Source organism: Carlito syrichta, unplaced genomic scaffold (genome assembly GCF_000164805.1).
Source record: "Carlito syrichta isolate Samal-C Ts95f unplaced genomic scaffold, Tarsius_syrichta-2.0.1 Scaffold302444, whole genome shotgun sequence".
Classification (NCBI taxonomy): Eukaryota; Metazoa; Chordata; class Mammalia; order Primates; family Tarsiidae; genus Carlito; species Carlito syrichta.
Window position 1 is genome coordinate 103,998 of NW_007246540.1, and position 20,116 is coordinate 124,113.

General features: G+C 53.5%; 1 protein-coding gene across 1 annotated transcript in view; it reads right to left on the reverse strand.

The window, feature by feature from the left end:
* CACNA1C (calcium voltage-gated channel subunit alpha1 C) overlaps positions 1 to 20,116 on the reverse strand; it is a 636,553-nt gene that overhangs the window by 47,972 nt on the left and 568,465 nt on the right. Inside the window, exons 29-30 of the mRNA XM_021711663.1 lie at positions 18,785 to 18,868; positions 3,306 to 3,338 (exon numbers count right to left, since the gene is read on the reverse strand). Of these exons, the coding sequence (XP_021567338.1) occupies positions 3,306 to 3,338; positions 18,785 to 18,868 (117 nt within the window). The remainder of the gene's footprint in view (positions 1 to 3,305; positions 3,339 to 18,784; positions 18,869 to 20,116) is intronic.

The following is a 20,116-nucleotide window of genomic DNA, read 5'->3' on the forward strand; positions in this document are numbered from 1 at the left end:
GGACCATCTGCCTTTTTTGGGCAGACAACCCAGTCCCGTGGTCTCTGCAGGGCCAAGCCGTGCCCAGGCCCCCGTGCTCGCAGTCTTGTCTGTCCATTCTCTCCTCTTCCCCTTCATTCATTCCCTGTTCTAATACCCTGAATGGAACCATAGAAGATTCCACAAGATCCCACACTTTGGGAGGCTGAGGTGAGTGGATTGCCTGAGCCCGCGGGTTCGAGACCCGCCTGGGCCGCGAGACCTCATCTCTACAATAAATAAAAGAAATCAGCCGGGCGTGGTAGTGCATGCCTGTAATTCCGGCTACTCGGAAGGCTGAGGCGGAAGGATGGCTGGAGCCCGGCAGGTCGAGGCTGCAGTGGCCGGGAGCGGCCACTGCACTCTGGTCCGGGCGACAGAGTGAGATTCCAATTCAAAAAAAAAAGATTCCACAAGAACTAACCTATGCTTTGGAACCTTCTAGGCAGAGCCAGCTGCCCCCGGAGCCCCTGCCTCTGCTAGAAAGCAGCCCCAGCTCCCTTCTGTCTGGCTCGGCAGAGGGGCCTGCATCCTGGGTGGGACCTGGCTCTCTGTGGGGAGGCTGGCCGGTGGCCTCTCCCCCAGTCGTAGGTGTGCTTGCACCTGGGGGTTTCGGTGGGTAGAGTGGGCTAAATCTCACGCCCTGAAGGGATCTCACACCCTGGCTTCCCAGGACTCTGGCACCTGTTTCCCTTGGGTCACCTCCCCACAGCCCCTGTCTCAAATGGGCTCGAGGGGCCTGAGTCGGGAGGGCGCGGCTCAGGGCTTGGAGAAGGTCTGGAGTGCAGCCCTTGCTCTGCCCTGGGGCCTCCGGGAGGCTCCAACCCTTTCCAGGCTGCACCAGACCCTGGAGGGGCGGGAGCATGGGGCAGCATAAGGGAGGGGAGGCTGTCCCTTATAAAAGTCCGAGCCCTGGTGTGAAGGGACCGAGGGGCCCAGCTCAGGGCAGACCGTCTCCCTCAGTGGAGGCCTGAGAGAAGGGGAAGGGTAGGGATGGGTGCCAAGGCCAACTGAGGCGAGGCTATGCTTGGGCCGCTGCAGTCATGCCTGGGGAGCCTGGGGGCTTGGGCACGTGCCTGGCCGGGGCTCAGGGGCAGGACAGGCTGCCCTGTGGCCCGTCGCCTCCAGACCTGAGACCAACATGAACCGATTCCCCCTTCGGCCCTCCTCCGGCCCACACGGACAGGCGGGGACCCACGAGGAAGCCACCGCAGCTGTCCCCAGAGCTAGTGCAGCTCCCCAGCCCCGCGGGCATCGGGAGAGAATGGAACCTGGGAGCTTCCTGTTCCTGGTCCGTACACGCCTCCCTCAAGGTGGGAGGGGCTCGGGTTGTCACTGGGGACTCCCACTCCTCACCTGAGTTCTTTTCTTCCTTTGTTCTTAATTATTTACAGGTCAGACTCCTCTCCCGCCGCAATACCCATGTCTCGTCTGCCCCTCTGGAAATCCCACCAGCGCAAGAACCCGGGGTCTCCCCCAGACCCTCCCACTCTGACCCCAAGGACTGCCGTGACAGTCCCTGATGTGGCTTCAGAGCCCGCTTGTCTCATTCCGATGCAATTGGTGACCCGTGAGGGAAGCAGAAGAGGCCAGAGGCCACTTCTCTCTGTCAGCAGGCCCACCCGGCACAGATACCAAGCCAGAGGGGTCTCTCCCGGCATTCGGACCCCCCAAACAGGAGGAGAGTCAAATAGTTCTTCCATTTCAGAATCAGGGCTGCCTCGGTTTCCCCTGGGGCTCCCGATCCCCTCAGGGCAGGGAACAGACCGTGGAACCTGCCTGCAGGAGCCCACAGGGCAGGAGCGAGCTGCAGGCAACAGTCTCCATCCTGCCCCGGGGCTCTGCCCTGCCTGTGTGTTCTGAAGCCTTTGAGGCTCTTAATCTCTGTCTTTCTACCTGTGTATCTGCTTGGAATTCTATTTTCACCCCAGAAAAGGAGGTTGTGTTCCCCCAGAGGAGTATGTATGCAGGGGAGGCTTAGGGTTTTATAACTCAGCTGTCAGTTCCACCGTGTTCGGGGAAGGAGAAAAAAGAAGAAAGAACAAGCCTAAGCGGGGAACTTCAGCTGCGAGTGTCAAGAGTTTGAGAAGTTGGTGCCACAAGGGCATCTGGATCTGCCGAGTTGAAAAAATAAAAAGTAAAAAACACACGCTACAGGCACGCTGAAATCCAAGCTTGCCGTGTGAATTCCATGCTGCTGCTCAGAACCCTCCTGGGTGGCTGCAGCTCCCTAGTGCCGTCCGAGAACAGACACATTGCCATCTGGACACAACAACTTCCCCTAATAAACCAAATGACAATGCAAAGAAGCAGTCGATTCAGACGGGGGGTGGGGCGGGGGCTCCCCAGGAAGGGAGGCACAGTACCCTGGGGCAGCCTTTCAGCTGGTGGTGCCGGGCCGCCTTGGGGAGCACCCTCCCATCCCCCCAATCTTGCCTCCAGCGTGCCGACTTCTGGGGCCCAGGGAATCAACCCACTGGTCCTTCTCAAAACACACTGGGCCCCGTTTGAAATGTGCGACGGCAGCCTTTTGGCGGAGGCTGTGCCAAGGAGACTTCAAGGTCACACCCAGCAGCATCTCTATTGCTTTAGCCAAAGCGAATCACACCCGGAGTGGTCCAATCAACGGGTTTTGTTTTCCTCCTCCCGGCCTGCTGCAGAGAAGTGACTGCAGCTTAATTTGAACACACTTCGGGAATTTAGAAAAATGCGAGGGGTTAGTATTGTGGTCGCAATGACTGGAAATACAAGCTCCCTGTCAGTACCAAATCCCAGCTCACACCTTTTAGGTGGTCTTTCATTTGGGGCACGGGGAGCCCAGCAGCGACAGACCTCGAGTGGGGAGCCAGCCTCTGCCCTTCCTCTCCAGGCTAAGCCACCTCTCCCGTCTCTCCTCCTCGGCCCCCGCCCCGACCATGGCTCTCAGAGGCATACTGCAGATTTCCCACATCGGACTGAGGCTGGGGGCTTTAGCCGATGGAGTCCTCAGGGTACAGAACAGGAAGGGCTCCCAGGTCCCATTCTCTCCCAGTGGCTCATGAGACGGTCAAGATCACGGTGAAGTCCCACCCCAAGGAAAGCGTGGGGAGGTGATAGAACACACACGGCATCTTCACAGCGCACACGAGAACAGGACAAGCAGGCAAGGCGCACGACGGGCACGGTGGCCGCATGCAGCGAGAGCTAGGCTGGACTCCCGGGGACTCTGGAGGTTGGGGTGGGGAGAGTGGGGGTGTTAGAGGGGTTCACAGAAGCTGGGAGCGTGGTGGGGGGGGGGTCGGTCTTACCATAGAGGGAGAGCATTGGGTATGTTCAGCTGGCTTTAAAGAAAGGTAGATAGAGATAAGCTGTAATGAGTCTCCAGTAAAGTGCCCGGTTTTCTAGGTCTTGGCTAACACAGGAGCAACACAGTGGCCAGAGAGGGCAGAAGGAAACAAGTAGAAGAAATACAAAAGCATGGGCCTGGAAGGTTCTCGGGGTCTCTCCATGTGAGTGGGCTCTAGGTCATGGGGTCTCACGTCCAACAAGAACCCCCAGGCCATCTCCTACCCTTGGCCGTCTTGGCCACACGTTAAATAACTCGCACCCATTTCAGCCGAGCCGATGGGGTCTTTCGTATTTTGTGGATGGAGGCTGTCTTGCTTGCTTGTTTTAGAGACAAGGTCTTGTTCTGTTGCCTGGGCTGGCTTGCAGTGGCACCATCATAACTCACTGTAGCCTGAACTCCTGGCCTCAAGCTATCTTCCTGCCTCGGCCTCCTGGGTAGCTGGGAATGCAGGTGCATGCCTGTATTTTTTTTTAATTTTTTTTTTTTTTTTTTGAGTTGGAGTCTCACTCTGTCACCCAGACTGGAGTGCAGTGGCCGCTCCCGGCCACCGTAGCCTCGACCTGCTGGGCTCCGGCGATCCTTCCGCCTCAGCCTTCCAAGTAGCCGGAATTACAGGCATGTGCTACCATGCCTGGCTGATTTTTTTTTTTTTTCATTTATTGTAGAGATGAGGTCTCGCTGCCCAGGTGGGTCTCGAACCCGCGGGCTCAGGCAATCCACTCACCTCAGCCTCCCAAAGGCGCGGCTGTAGGCTGAGCCACCGATTCTGGCATTTTTTTTTTTTTAAATCGTTTTAATTAGCCAGGCATTCTAAGATCATTTGAGGGCTTACACTGTATGCTTTTTAGCTTACTCCAGGCAGACCCAGCTGAAAGACAAAGGCCTTGCTAACCCAAGGGTCTAGCCTTGCCTACATACATTTAAGAGAAGGAGTCCAAGGATGATGACTCTTCAGGTTTAGAAGACTGAATTCTAGTCATCTGTAGCAAAGACGAGTTCTCAAAGCCCAGGCTCAGGCAGGAGATGGCTTTGCTTAGCTATTTGTCTATAGGTGTGGGGGATCCTGGCTGCTGACATGAAATCATGAGTGTTGAATTGTTTTGGAAACTTGGAAGCTCTGCACGCCATTGAGAATATTGTCATTAACAGCCCAAGTAGCTGTTCTCATGGTTCTGACTGCCGAACCCATTTTGGGGTAGGAGCTGAGGGAACTGGCCTCAGGTGAGTGGCCCAGGGCTGGCCCCTGCTCCCAGGTCCTGGAGCCTGTATCTGGGAAGACACCGCTGATCTCTGGGCTCTGGCCCAGAGACTCAGCCTCAAACTGATCTTTACCATCTGAGCTGTTAACTCTTTCTACAAAGTCATGACTTGGCTTTCACCCTCCACTTGCAGATGGCTGCTCTTGTATTTCAGTTTTTAAGGAACAAACAAGGAAAATGTGTAATGGAATTTTTGAAGGATGGAAATGTGTACAACTAGACATTTGCTTGCAGCCTGAAAATATACTTCTTTGGTAACAGATTTCTCAGCAATTTCATTTCTTTTTTCCATAGCAAATTGGTAGGATGTCTTTTTTTTTTTTTCTTTTTGAGAATGGTGGAGATTGAAGGTGAGGAGAGGGAAAAAGAAAAGGATGCTTCTCTGGTCATTTAAGAACATTCTAGATCTAGCTCTCTAGAGCTCATTTCTGCTTCATGAGCATTAACAGCTGTCAGTTCACATGGGGTCACTAGGGTTCGGCGAGTGGGCCGAACACAGAACTAGAACACAGACACGAACACAGACACACACACACACACACACACGCATGTGCACACGCAGGGAAATTTCATGCCAAAGCACTGAAACCTCTTTTCTGCCGGTGTGTGCTAATTGTCTGTGATGGTCAGGTCTACGTAACCTCTGACATCTTCCTGTCCCACCACCCTGGCTGGTCCACTCCTTGTGCTCTTGTACTGAAGAATAAGGTTCTGTGTTTCCTGGGCTTCAGAGGGACTGGGAGTGGGAGGGGCAGAGGGAGGTAGCCCTACACCATGCATAAGGCCAGGGTATTAGGCAGAGGTCCCAGGAAGCTTGGGCTCTTGCTGTCCTCTTACATCGACCCTGAAAACCATCACAGCTGCCCGGTACTTCTAAGAACCCTGGACAAATGCCTGAAGGCCTTCTGGGTCAAACCCATCCTGAATGGGACCAAGATGGAGACAATGCCGAGAACCCACCTGGCTTACCTGGCCTAAGTTAACCAACCTCTAGCCGTAAAAAAAAAACAAAAAAAACCACAAAAAACTATTTAGTTTATTGTACTTCTTAAACCTTCAGACGCCTTCATTTGGGATTTTGAGACATTTGTCCTGTCTTTTCTTCTGTTGTTTTTTAGCCTTTTATATCTCTCGTTTACAAGCTCATCTATTTAAATCATGTTTTACTTTGAGATTTCACTTTAGGTCTGTTCTAATAATTCTGGTCATATTTTATAATTTTAACAATAGTATTAATTTAATGATCCTTAGGGCATGTCTCTATAACAGGAGACAAGGAGTTGGGGGAGCCATGAGGGCAGGGTAGAGAGGAAGGATGAGGATCCTCTGGGGTCCCTTGTCGGGCTCCCCTGCCTGGGTAATGAACTCTCCAAATAACCCCACTTTTGGCTGGGCACAGTGGCTCATGCCTAAAATCCCAGCCTTTTAGGAGGCCAAGATGAGAGGATTGCCTGAGCCCAGGGGTTCGAGACCAGCCTGGGCAACTTGGCGAGACTTCGTCTCTACAATAAATCAAGAAAAATTAGCTGGGCATGCTGGCACATGCCTGTAGTTCCAGCTATGTGGAGGTCTGAGGCGGAAGGATCGCCTGAGCCCAGCAGGTTGAGGTTGCAGTGGCCCTGAGCATGCCACCGCACTCCAGTCTGGACAACAGAGTGAGACTCCAACTCCAAAACAAAACAAAACAAAACAAAAAAAAACCCACTTGGGGAGACTGTAAATTTTCACAGGTGGACTTTTGCTTGAGCCTTCAGCTGTGCTGTTCAGAGGGTGCTCTGACTTGCTGGGGCAGTGTTGTCTCTTGACAACATCAAACAGCCCTGATCTTATGCACTGTCTCCCAAGATCCATGGTCTCAAAAACAGCCACTCATAATAAAATCGGAAAGCAAGTACTGAGCGATTTCCATGTGGGAACCAGAGGAAGACACCTAAAGACAGCTCCTGCTCCCAGAGCACCCATGGTCTACTGACACACCGGGCATTTCCTAGATGATTCCACACAGTCATCTGAGTCTTTGGTGCCCTTGTCCAGCGGCAAGTGAATCCCTGCTTCGCTGGAAGGGGAGACTAGACTCGCTGGAGTTGGCCATCTTTTAGCCCAGAGACACATTTGTGTTTAAGTACCTAGGACAGTCCCTTGAGAATCGACCTAGCATGCTCTACTTTGGCATTTAAATTCAGAATGAGTTGGTAGCCTGGAATACTTGAGTTGGCAATCTCTGACCTTCCCCAGATCTGTTCCTAGTTCCCCTGGATGAGTTTATAGTTTCTCCATCTGTGGTCTTCCTGGGGGAAGAAAGGGGCCACGTCTAAGATTCCCTGAAGACGTCTGTCCCATGAGCCTGGAGATGCTGCATTCCCCTCTGTGGCAGCCAACAGAGCCGCTGACCTGAACGCTCCAGGTGATTTTCACTCAGGCGCTGCGTCCACGGATGGCAAGCACAGAGTAATTTCTTAAGCAGCCAATCCTTTCATCTTTGTGTTCTAATGATCTGGTAAATTTCAGGGCTTTCATGATATTGGGGCAATTAACTTAATTTGTTCACGTAATTGATATAAATGAGACGAGGTTATGATTCCATAACTGAGGCAGAGGCAGGGCACTTTCAGAAAGAGTTAGTGGTTCCAGACAACAGACTAAGGGCAGAGAGAAAGGAAAAGCCAAAGACCTTCCTTCAATATGCTTGTACAGATGGCCTTGGTTTGGGAGAACTGGCAGCGGCCATAGGAACGGCACTGGGCAGCTAGGAGGAGCTCTTTTCTGGGAATCTGTCGCTCTGAACTAAGGTCAGGTCCAATGAGAAGCATCCCCCTGTGGATGAAGTCTTTGTTTCTGGAGTCCACTCACTCTGCATTCCTTTTCATCGGGGTACCATCCCTGACCCTAGGAGGCTGCTGAGGTCAGTGGATGCCAGAGGCCAGCAGAGAGAGGGTTCCCCTAGTAGGGGTGGGGGACAGGTCACGCTGGTCTTCACGTCACATTGTCTTTCTGGAGAATTAAAAGGTAGTTGAAAGATAGCTCTCCGCCAAATGAAAACGATTTTTTGTAGACATTATTTTTTTGAAGCACAGCCAGGGGGAAGGATTACTAGGAATTCAGGGGCTGGGTAGTAGATATACAGACTGGAATACCCAATTGTGCTGTCTTCCAGGATATTCTCTTGAGGTCAGGTGGCCACAGAGCATTTTGAAGGGGTCATAAGCCAGGGCTTCATCCTCTTTGACAGGTTGACTTTGAAAGGCGTAGGTTACTCTTAATTTCCTCCAAGGAAGGTTGGCTGTTGGCCCCATGGAAAAGGACCGTCCAATGCCAGTGGCTACCACTGGGACAAAGCTATAAACTCAGGGTCACTAGGATTCCATGCTCCGCCGAAACAGGTGTCAAAAGCAATGCCCTGGGAGTGTGCCCATCTTTTATTGGCTGCCCTACTAAAGAATCCTTGGTTTATTGTTATTTTTAAAAAAAATCTCTGGTCCAGAGCTTAGGGGAGTGCATCTGATAGAAATTTCATTCCACATCACCTGAAGGTCTGGAACCAGCTCTGGCTCCCTAGCTCTGCTTCTCTGCTTTGTCTCCAGTCTCCTGTTAATTTGATCTTCAGTCATGACAGCTGGTTCTGTTGGGAGAGTGTCATGGTGTGGTGGAAAGGGTGGGAGGACAGCCATCAGTGGCCCAGGAGTGGCAGTAGTCAGAGGCTTCTAGAGACATCGGACACCCACTTCATAGCCAGGAGCCTGCACGGGTAGGTTAAGGGTGTGTTTTGGCGGCGGTGACGGGTGGGGGCGTCCCCACGATTCTTTTGTCTCCACTTCCCACCAGGAGAAGCACACATCTCATGGGCTAAAGTGTGGCCCTATCAGTCTGGAGGACTCAGGAGGTGCTGAATCTTAGAGTCACTGGAGAGGGCAGCGGAGCAAGACATTCGAAGGAGGTCAAAGTGAAGTGCGTTTCCACTGTGAGCCTCAGAAAGGTGAACGGACGCCGAGAGAGAGGCAAAGTTTAAACGAGCGCAAGTCCGCTGGGATACACGCGCGCTGAGGGCGGAGGTCAGTGACCTTCAGATTCAAGAAAATGAAAGACATATGCGAGCGGGAAGCCATTTTTCACAGCAGAATTCCCATTTTGGCTCTGGTGTGAACGGAGAGACAGAAATGGATCCGTGGAGGAGGAGAGTTAAGCAAGGAGGACCCGGCAAAGGGCAGGGATGCGGCGAGGGGAGGGCTGGGGACAGGAAGGTGGGGAGTGGCCCAGCCTCCGTGGCCACTGCCTCAGAAACCCACTGCCTTCTGCCCGTCTCTCCTAAGTAGATTCTAGCTGGAAGGAGAGGGCTCAGAGTTACAGGCACAGAGTCGAAATGTCCCTTCAGGATGCCCCTTGAGGGGTCTTCGGCCTAAGGGAGGCTGATGGGGAGGTGCAGGCCTGGGGGAGCTGGCTCCCGTCTCTGGGCTGGGCTGCGGAATGCTGGGAGCCATGACCTGCGTCATTCTCTCCGCCCAGGGGCCCGCCCACGCGGCCGGAAGTGGCTTAAGCCCCAGGGGTCCCCACGCCATTGCATCTGCCCCCCGACGCCTCCCCAGGTACCATGGCCTGCCAGAGACACACGCTAGACAAGACTGACCACCATGCTGTCCAGGAGTTTTCCCTGTCCCTGGGAAGGAGAGCCGGTGTGGAGTCATTCAAACGAACAAACACCATGAAGAATGAATGAAATCAGCTTGTGGGGGGGAGGGGGAAAAAGAGGGGGAGGGTGAGGAGGAGGAGGGGAGGGGAAGGAGGAGAGAGAGAGGCGGAGGGGAGAGACCCAACAAGGGGACACGCTCACACAAACACGCTCCTCAGGGTGGGAGTACTACACTGGAGAGAAAACAGGTGTCAGCAGAAGCCGCCACACTTTTCGGGACACCGCGGGCAAGTCTGAGCCCGCCTGTATCTCCTCTCGACTAGCTCAAGGAACTTTCTAGGTGCCTTTGCTCTTGAAGCTTTTCTGGCCAGCATCCCAGCAGGGACTTGCTGCCCCTGTAAGAACCAAAGCGTCAGACGCTGGCTGGGTCCCCCAGAAGCCGTCTGGCCACACCCAGGGGTCGCCTGGGCAGCTCCTTCCAGTTATTCATCTTAGAGGGCTACGCGTGGGTGGACAAGATGAGAGGAGACACCGAAAGAGCCTTTGAGGAAAATAAAATAAAAAGGGACGTGGATCAGGTCAGAAGGGAGGGGACAAGGAGACCCTTGACATGCCAGAGCGGTGTCAGGATGCTCGGGCGATCCCATACAGCTGAACTAAGCACCCAAATCGGGAAGTCTGTGGAAAAATCAGGTTCCCACGGACCTTTCGGGTCAAGCCTGCAGGGTGCTTTGCAAGGTAGCAGCTTTTAAAAAGACTCACCACAGCAGGCCAGTTTCTCAGGCCTATCACTCTGTCCCCACCCCCACATCTGACCAGTCCACACAGCAAGCTCTGCCCTCAGGAGCCGGGGGCTTTCAAGCTCCTGTTTCGGGGACCGTGGGTGTGTCGTCCTGCTTCCAGCCACGAGAGGAGCTCTATTAACTCTTTCAAAAGCCAGCTTTATGTGTTAGCAGAGTAGAACACCGCCCTATGGAACAGCTAGAATGAAGGAGGTTGGAGAGGACCTAGACAAAAACATCCTCCCCACTCGGGGGTCAAGTTGCTCGTTGGATACACTAAACATTCAACCTGTGGGTAGAGCACGACCTTCTTCTCTTTAAAGACAAAATTAAGCCAGGCTTGGTGGCTCAGCCTGTAATCCCCACACTTTAGGAGGGTGAGGTGAGTGGATTGCCTGAGCCCACGGGTTCGAGCCCCACGTGGGCAACTTGGCGAGCCCTCATCTCTACAATAAATCAAAAAATCAGCCAGGTGTGGAAGCGCACGCCTGTAGTTCCAGCTACTCGGAAGGCTGAGGCGGAAGGATCACCAGAGCCCAGTAGGTCGAGGCTGCGGTGGCCGGGAGCGGCCACTGCACTCCAGTCTGGGTGACACAGTGAGACTCCAACTCAAAGAAAAAAAAAATAAAATAAAGACAGAATTATTTCATAGAGGGGTAGTCATGACCACCTTAGTACGAATGAGTGTGTTGGAAACCCTCCATTTTGAAACACGGCACCTTGGGAGCATGAGTTTTGTCGGGGGGTGGGGAGGGTGGCTGAAAGTGGTATGAAGCTGGAAGAAGGGAGGTCTGAGGGGACAGGTGGCTCTGGCAGCGGGAAGTCGGACTGTAGGGAGCTGTCAAAGGTAAAGTCTGCCCTACCCAGCTGTCCTGAGATCATCCATCTCGATTTCATCTCTCTGTCTCAGAACTAGCTCAGGCCACACCGACCCGTGTCGTCTAGATGACGTCTGGTCGCAGCACCCATTGGAGGCACAGAACACGGGGCTGTGAGTCCGGCACCAGGTTCTGAGCCGTCTTGCTGTGCGAAAGTGGTTGAAAATAAGCAAGCGGCTCCCTGCCTCTGGCCTCTCATAGCCTCACCTACAAAACTCACATATCCACAGACTCCGTCTAGAGTAGGTGCTCAGTGCACACTGGAGGAAGAAACAGACACCAGCTCGGGCTGGATGGTCTCCAAAGGGACGTCCGTCCCGTCAGCCTTGGACGAATCCACTCTCTGGCCACCTCTCCACTCCCACTCTCGTTGCGGCTCTGGGGGACCCCCGCCTGGCCTTGCCTTTCCTGTGGCCATTTTGGCCCCTTTCCCGCCAAGCCAGGGGGCAGGGATGGGTGGTCTGAGCCACCGAGGAGCCCGAGAGGGAGCCAGGCCGCCACCCCACGCAAGCACTGGGGGTTGCAGGACGGGAGAGGGCTGGAGTCGTGCGGGCTGAGCTCTCTGACTCAATCCTGAGTGGGTGGACGGGCAGCAAGTGGATGACTCAGGACCGCCTGTCTGTCCCTCTTCCTTCCAGGACACAAAGCCCGACAGCAGCCACGCTGCCGTATGGTTTGTGTGGGGAGACAGTGGGGGACGATCATGGGAGGTTGTCCGTGCCTGTCGTCTAGGGTGGAAAGCTGCTCAGGTGGACGGACTTCCGGGAGCGGGGGAAGGAAGATTCAGGGCTGGCTCCTGACATGTCTACCCCTGGTCCGGCTCTCCCCACCCCTGCTTCTTACTGCTTTCTCCCTCTTGCCTCCTCTGCCCATTCTCCTTCTCAAGCTGCAGGTGCCGATGCCAACCGGGCAAGGGCTGTGTCCTTGGCCTTTGTCTTCTGGGCCCTGTTGCCAGGCATGTGGGTCCTGCGTGGGCAGGCTGTGTTCTGGCAGAGGCTCCCAGGGGCGTCCGGCTCACTGGGCCCAGTATCCACGGCATCGACGGGCACCGAGGAGTCCGGTGAAGCATCTTTGCCCCAAGTCCCATCGCCAGGTGGGCACTGAACCGGGATCTGTGAGTGATGCCATGCCCGGGCCAGCTTGACTCAGGGACTAGTAGAAACGGGTTGGGTGAGCAGGGATATCCTCAGGGGGAAAGTACGTACTCCCAGGGTTTAACGTCATCACGCGTTGCGTGTCCTCAGCACGAGGCCCGGAATGCGCTCCTCCCAGGGTGGCCCTCTTCTCCTCTTCCTCTCTCTCCCTCCCCCACCAGGTTCTCGTCAGCGAAGGTCCCGGCCAGGGTGGTCATGGCTTGGCTTTCTTTTCCTGCTCCGGTCACGTCTCTGGGCCAGCATCTTGGCACTCGAGTGAATCCATCAGCACTTCCTCCTCTGAACTGTGCCAGAAGCCCCCGGGGCCAGGGTTGTGTCCCCTCCGATGGCCCCTGTGCCTGCTCTGCTCCCCGCAGGTCTCTCTTCTGCCGTTTCTCTCTGGAGCACATCCCTCAAGATACAACAAAGCTAAGAGCGCCCACTCCCGTGAGGCCTTGGCAGCTCTGTGATTCAGGATAGGAAACACCACTGTAGAACCGGGCGAGGTAAGGAGGGAAACAAAACACCGACCTCAAGCTGCCAGAATCATGAGTCTAGAGTTGCGAGAGACGGCCTGAAATCTCCCTCTGTCCCCATTTGCATTCAAGGAAACTGAAGCCCGGGGCTTGGTGTCAATTGCTCTAAGTCACCAGAGCTGGAATCATAACCAAGGCTTCTTAACTTACAACTTTGAGAGTGTTTTTCTATATACTCATAATGCAAGCATCCAGATCTCTCAACAGGACTTTCTTCTGTTCAGTATACTTTAAAACACAGAACGAAGGCCAGGTGTGGTGGCTCGCACCTGTAATCCCAACACTCTGCGAGGCTGAGGCAAGAGGATTGTCCAGCCTGGGCAACATAGCAAGACCTCGTCTCTACAAAAATAAAAGAACTAGCCAGATGTGGTGGCGCACGCCTGTAGTCCCAGTTACTTGGGGGGCTGAGGCAGGAGGATTGCCTGAGCCCCAGAGGTGGAAGCTGCCGTGAGTCATGATGGTGCCACTACACTCCAGCCTAGGTGACAGAGTACGACCCCGACTCAAAAAAACAAACAAAAACCCAGAATGAAAAAGAAGGGTGTTGGGAAAGGCTTTTGGCCCAAACACCCAAACTGATTCCAATTTAGGGTATTTAGGGAGCAGTGTTTTTGATGCTTTCGTAACTTTCACGAACCCTTACGTGTTTCCCCTCCGGAAAATATGACGTCAGAGGCTTCCTTAAAGTGACAGGACATTGCACTCTGACCTCCCTGGCTCGGATTTAGAACCAGGCGATGCATCGGGCAGAAGGGCAGCTGTCGGTGGCCCAGACACAGCATAATCACACGAGGTGGCCTGACCGTTGTGCAGAGGCATCTCCCAGATGAAAAGAAGCCTGAGGGTCCTGACATCTTCACGCTGGAGACCCCGGCCAGTCCACTCCACTCCGCTGTCTCTCTTCCAGCGTCCTTGGCTTTGGACACCATCTCCGTGCAGATGACTCTATCCCTTGGCCTCAGACGAGCGTCCACTGACCCCCCCCCGCCCAAGAGCTAACAGACGCGTCCAAAGTGCGCTCTGGTTCGTCCTCACCCAAACGTGCCCTGCCTCTAATCCGCCCGTGCGCACCAACTCCATCCTTCTGTGGCTTAGACCAATCCTCACAGTCATCCTGGGCGCCTCTTCTCCCACCCCCACATCCAGTCTGTCAGGAAACACTGTTAGTTCTACTTTCCAAGTAGATTGAGAATCGGACCATTTTCCACCACGGCTGTTGCCACTTTGTTCCAAGATACCGGCATCTCCCACTCGGATGACTGCGCTTGCCTTCTAGAGGGCCTTCCGGCTTCCCCGCCATGACTCCCACAGCCAGCCACAGCGCACCTTGAAAAACCCGAGTCAGAGCCACCACACTCCGCTCAAAGCCACCAGAGTGTGCCCGGCTTGCTCCAAGGAGAAAGTCAAGTCCGGTCCCTGTGGGTTGCCCCTGCGACACCCTCCCCGGCCCTGCTTCCAGCTCAGTCTGCACCGCCAGGTCGGTGGCTCCTTCCATTTTGCAAGTTCTTCTCCCAGATCCCAGCACGGGTACGCCTCCGTTCCTTCACATCTTTGCTTGTCCAACTGTCACCTCCTCAAGGAAGCCCACCCTATTTACAACAGCATGTATCATGTCCTAACTCGCTGATTTCTTTGTTCTCGCTGCTTTTCGCGTCGCCCACGGTCTGACTACTCTTTTCGACGATGCAAGCCCACGAGGGCAGGGGCTTTGGCTTGCCCACGGAGGGATCCCAGGTGCCCAAAGTAGTGCCTGACACGTAGGAGGTGAGACTACAGACGCTGTGGAATGAATGAATGAATGAATGAATGAAAGATACTTCCTGGGGTTGGAGTGGGGCACACATGCCCTGAGAGCAAGGGGCATGATAGCCTTGGAAAGGCAAAGAGAAGAGGGGCGTGAGTCCATATGTGGGGAATATTTAGAGGAGTGAGGATGGACATGGCACCTGCCCGGGGCGGGGGTTGGTGGTGGTGGTGGTGGAACGGGAGTTGGTTCCTGCAGGCTTGCAAGTGTCAGAGGTGATGGGTCACAGGTGAAGAGCCCACATGGATTCCTTCAAATGCACCTTAGCTCTGGGGAGACGCGTCTTGTGATGACAGGGTGACTAGAGAAACCTTAGAAGGCCCGGAGCAGGACCCAGGGATGCAGGGGTTTCTGAAGGATCCCATGGGATTGGGAAGAAAATTCCAGAGTTGCCTATAAGCTGCTAATGACCTAGAAGCAGAGCCATATGGGTGGAGGGAGGTGCCTCTGAGGTGAGGCATTGTTGCTCATTTAAGCCTGTCCAGTTGGCTGCTGTGTGAGTCAAGGTCACGCCAGACTCTGCTTTCACAACAGACTGCTGGAGGCTGTAGGACCATGGGCAATGGTCAATATGCTGGCTTTGATCGGGCCGCAACTGTTGCCCGGCTCTGTGGACCTAACCATCCTTGGGAAACAAGGGCTCCGAGGCATCTGGGGGTTGAAAGTTATGATGGGACCAACGCAACCGTCTTGGTTGGAGACTAGACCCTCCAAGTGATGCCAGCAGGGGTTTTGGAAAGAATGCCGTTTGCTTGGGTGCCACAGTCTCGCTCGCCCATCTCATAGTGCTTCACAGTTTCCATCGAGTTTTTAAATAGATGCTCTTATTTGAGCTTCCAAACACTCTGCTGGAAATATCACATTCCTCTGACAGATGACAAAACGAAGTCTTCGGGCATTTCGGTAACACTTTGACAGGAAGCAGCAGTAAGAGGCAGCGATTTGCCAGTCTTCCGACTTCAAGTCCAGCTCTCTGTTCCTCTCCCAGTCGCCTGCCTGCCTCGGGGGATGTTCTGTTTGTTCTTTTTGATCAGAAGCCATTTGTTGTGTGGGAGAGGAGAGAAAGTGGCCCAGGAATAGGTGCCGGGGCTCTGGACACTGCCTCTTGCTGGCTCTCAGTCACAGACGCTGCCGTCCTCCTCTCCCCAGACAGTCCTCTGGTGTCTTTAAGCACCAAACCTTTCGATCTGGGGGTGTGAGGAGCATCTCAGCGCAGAGGAAGGGCGGCTGGGAGGAGAGAGGAGGTAGCAGAATTCTCAGCATGGGCTGGTAAATAATTTCTTATTGAGAAAATGAAAAATAAAACACCCTATGGTGATTTAAGATGTCGATTACAGAACATAAGATCTGAAAGAGTCCTGGCTGGTGACAGTGAACCAGAGGGGCCAGGTGACAACGACATGTTTACCCAAGGGCACAGTGGATTTCCACTGACAAGGGAACTCTTGTCTAGGAGGAGGTGAACTGGCCGCCCCTGGAGGTCCGGGTCTCAGCTCTGTGGCCAGGGAAGGTGCTTCATTGCGCTGTCACCGCCATTAGCATTGGCAAACCGGAGATGAAAATTCCCGCAGGTCAAATTCACAGGGTAGTTAAGGGTGAAGTGAGATGAATGCAAAGGTGAATTGTAACCAGATACAAGTGTCAAGGGCAGCTGGGTGAGTTCAGGCACCCTCTCTACCCCCAATCGAGTCACCTTTTCTGTAGAAATTTTATGTCCTAGAAAATATTTTTTCCTTTTAAAAACATAAATAGTTTGAGAGAAAAAGGCAGATTGAAGGATGAGGGCTTGCCAACTTAGGAGCCCCAAAGGATCTCCTTGGGCTGCCTCAGGCCTCTCTGCATCCAGAGGAAGGTCTGCTCTCACCTTCATGTGTGCTCCTGACATGTGGACTCTAAGTCCCTCTGCACGACCTCCATATGGCTCTGCCTGTTGTCCGTAGAGGACACCTCTGAGGGCTGCTCTTTCTTTCTGTTTCTCTCCCTACCGTGTTCCCCCATGCTGAGCCCTGCACGGCACAAGCTCCGAGCACAGAAGCTCTGGCTTTTAGACTCCTGGGCTTGGACAGCACCTGGGGGGCAACTTGGGGCTTGTCCAGGGCTCATTTAGTCTGCAAAGCTGGCCGTCCACTCAGGAATGGGAGGGGAGGCTCAGCATGAGTAGCAAGATTGATTTTTTTTTAAATGATCTGAAAATTTACTGGAAGAAATCAAGGGAGAATGTACCCATACACACACACACACACACACGTGCTCACACACATACCATGAGACAAAGACAGCCCACAGTTCTCAGAGACAGAGGGGCACTCATCTCGATTCTGGAGCTATAGGGGTGACCAGGGAGGGGGCACAAGGTTATGGGAGGGGGCGTAGGCAAGTGTAACAGCCACAGCCCCCTCCAAAGTCCATCTGCTGGAAGAGGAGCAGACAGGGCTTCGAATCGGGGGAATACGGTAGATAAGACAGGATGGCAGTTTAACTGATTGGGAGCAAAAGATGGGAGCGGAAGCGGGGAGGGAAGGATGCTGGGAAGGCATTGGGGTTTTTGACTGGGTAGTTTTAAACATCTTAGATCGAAACTGTAAAGCGTCTGCTCCGTGCTGTTATTCAATGGTTCAGTGCATCAAAGGTCTATGCAAACATTACCAAGTTTCTTAATTAAGGAGAAATAATGACAACAAAATTAAACAACACATGTTAAGGACTAACCGCAAGAGGGCTTGCCTATAGATAAAGAGAGAAGATTTAAACATGCCAGGTAACAAAAAGACATGTGCAGGAACCGGTAGGAACTGTATAGGTGGAGGCAGCTCTTGGGAGGAGAAGGCACCAGGCGGCCTTGCAGGAGTGGGCGTCCGTCTGGGGCCAGGGAGCTGGGATGGGCTTGTCAGGGTGGTCAGGGGACAGGGGCGGGGGTGGCAGTAGAGAACTAGGCGGGTGCATGAGGGGGTGAGTGGGAGTGAGGCGCTTACACGGAGCCTGCTTCCACAGCAACCGGGAAGAAAGGTCCACCCAGAGAAGCTCGCGGTAGATCACCCAAGTGCCTCCAGAGAGAGGGGTGCCAATAGGGTTCCAGACATGATGGATTCTTCTCTTCTCCCCCACAATGAGCCTGCAGGAGCCAGGCTGCCCACAAGGGCTACTGATGTTAAATGGAGACAGAGCCCGTTTGATGCAAGTTAACGAGTCTTAGGTGAGGGTGGGCTATGGCTGACAATGCAGGCAAAGTCATAGCCTTAACTCAGGGTGTTCCACTTTGAAAGCGCTCCCTTTCAAGATGCTGTGGGGATGAAAAAGTGGGAGGTGGGGTGGGGCAGGGGAGGTAGCAGGCTGGAGGAGGAAGAGGAGGAAGGGGCCAGAAGAGGTTTGGGTCCCTGCCCCCGCAACTGCCCTGAGTGGTCAACATTTCCTCGTTTTTGCACTCCGTGATTCCCAGAGCTGCATTCACCTATACAGCGTGAGTCATGCCAGGCTGATTGGAAAAGGAGAGAGAAAAAAGATGCAGCAATCAAAAACGGAGAAGGAAAGGGAAAGTCCTAGTGCGTTCCAAAGTCAAACAAAACAAAAGTCAAAATAAAAGCAACAACAACAACAAAAATCCTTTAAACCAATTTAAACAAATAAAAGAAAAATCAAAATAAGGAGATGGGGAGGAAAAAAATAAAACGAAGGGGAAAATAAGGAACTGGGGAAAGACACAGTGAGCGTTAGAGCAGGCACGGACAGTTAGGTACAGACGCCATGTACTTACGTTTACCTCGGTGATTGCTATATCAACAATGCTACCCACAACAATCAAGGCGTCAAATGTATTCCATGCATCACAGAAATAGTGCTGCATGAGGCCGAGAAGCCGGGGAAAAGAGAGAGAGAAGAGGGGGGAAGAAAAAAAACCAACAAGAAAGGAGAAAAAAACAAAACAAAAGGGAGGAGGAAAAATGAAAAAAAAAAAAAAGGTATGAAAAAGGGAGAGAAGAGAAAAAAATGAGAAAAGAAAGAGGTTACGTGGGCATATTAAACGCTCTCTTACCACTCTACAGTTCTGGCGGCTCAAACCTGGGGAACCTGGTTTTCGCGGGTGCAGAGGCCTGACAAAAGCTGGGTTAGTTCAAAGGTGGCCTGGGGCTGTGGCCGCCCTGGGGGTGGCGCCGTCCCTCCGCTCGGCTCCGTGCCCCTGCCCGGCGGTGCCGGGCACAACTGGGACGAGTGGGAAAAAAGGAGGAGCAGCTCCCACTTTTTTTCCCCACAGGACGACGGCAGGTTCAAGAAAAGGCATGACTGGAGGCGGGTGAAAACAGGAAATTAAAAAAAAAAAAACAACCAAAAGGAGGTAAAGAGAGAAAGTGAGCGAGAGAGAAACAGAGGAGGTGGAGGACGAGGAGGAAGGAGGTTTCCTGGGAAGGGCCGAGTAATACTCACATTAGTCTCACTGAGAATGACGTCAATTATGCTGCCAATTACGATGAGGAAGTCAAAAACATTCCAAGGATCACTAAAGTAACCCTACATAAGGGAGGGGCAGGTAGGATGGGGATTAAAAAGGAATATTAGACAGACAAGAACAGAGCAACATCAGCATCAGAATCATCGTCCGGGCACTTCTGTGTTGCAGCTGGAGTTCCAGGTGCCCTCGCTGTGGCCGGGAGCCCAGATGGGGAGGGGGCAGCAGAGAGGCTCTTGTGCAACCCTTCGGCCCCCCTTCCCTTGGCCGCACGGTCCCCGTCCTACAGATCCGCCCATCCTGCCGACCCTCCTTCACAGAGGCCGTTCCCACGCCCCACGGGGGGGCAGGACTGTGGGGGCGGGGACAGGACGGTGCAAGTTGCAAGGGTGCCAGAGGGGGCTACGCTCATTTCAGACCATCAGAAGGGCCTGCCTGGAGGCGGGGAGCACAGGTGTGTGATGACCCCTTAGAGGTGGACGGGCTGTGCTCCTATGGGTGAAGCCCTGAAATCCACAGCCATCTGTCTGGGCCACGGGAGTGGCGGTTCATCTGGGCTCAAAGGACCAAGTCACTGAAACCTGATCTGTAACAAGCAGGTCTTTGTGCCAGTCAAGGTAGGGTAATCCTGGTTCCTGTACTGGACATGCCCCAGTGTTTCTAGGGCCAGCTCTACCCAGGCAAGGATTTTACTGATGGAAAGGAGATCGTTGAGATCAGTCTCCTAGTTTGGGAGGGTCTCATGTGGCTCCAGACAGGGCGTTCTGGGGTGTCTCTTAAGCACCTCCAAGGTTCCTTTCCAAACCATCAGTCTGATGCATTTGCTGAAAGGCAAAAGCCACCCAAGGTGAGTGAAGTCATCAAAGCCGCTCCTGAGAACAGGTTTGATGGGGTCGGGTTAGGGGCTATGGGCCTCTTAGAAAGTGACCAGAGGCAGTGGTGACATGGAGATATCCTGGCACAAAAGGAAGAGACCAGTGTCCTGACTTCACCACTTTATTCTATAGACATGGATTTTATTTGTTTTATGCTATATATGGAGAAGGGAAGACAGGAATGTTCTTTTTTTTTTTTTCTTTTTGAGCCAGGGTCTTATTCTGTTGCCTAGGCTGGAATGCAGTGTGGCATGATCAGGGCTCACCGCAGCCTTGACCTCCTGGGCTCAGGAGATCCTCTCGTCTCAGCCTCCTGAGTAGCTGGGACTACCGGCGCTTGCCACCACACCCTAATTTATTTATTTGTTTATTTATTTTTTGTAGAGAGGAAGTCTCACTATGTTGCCAAGGTCGCAATCTCCTGGGCTCAAGTAA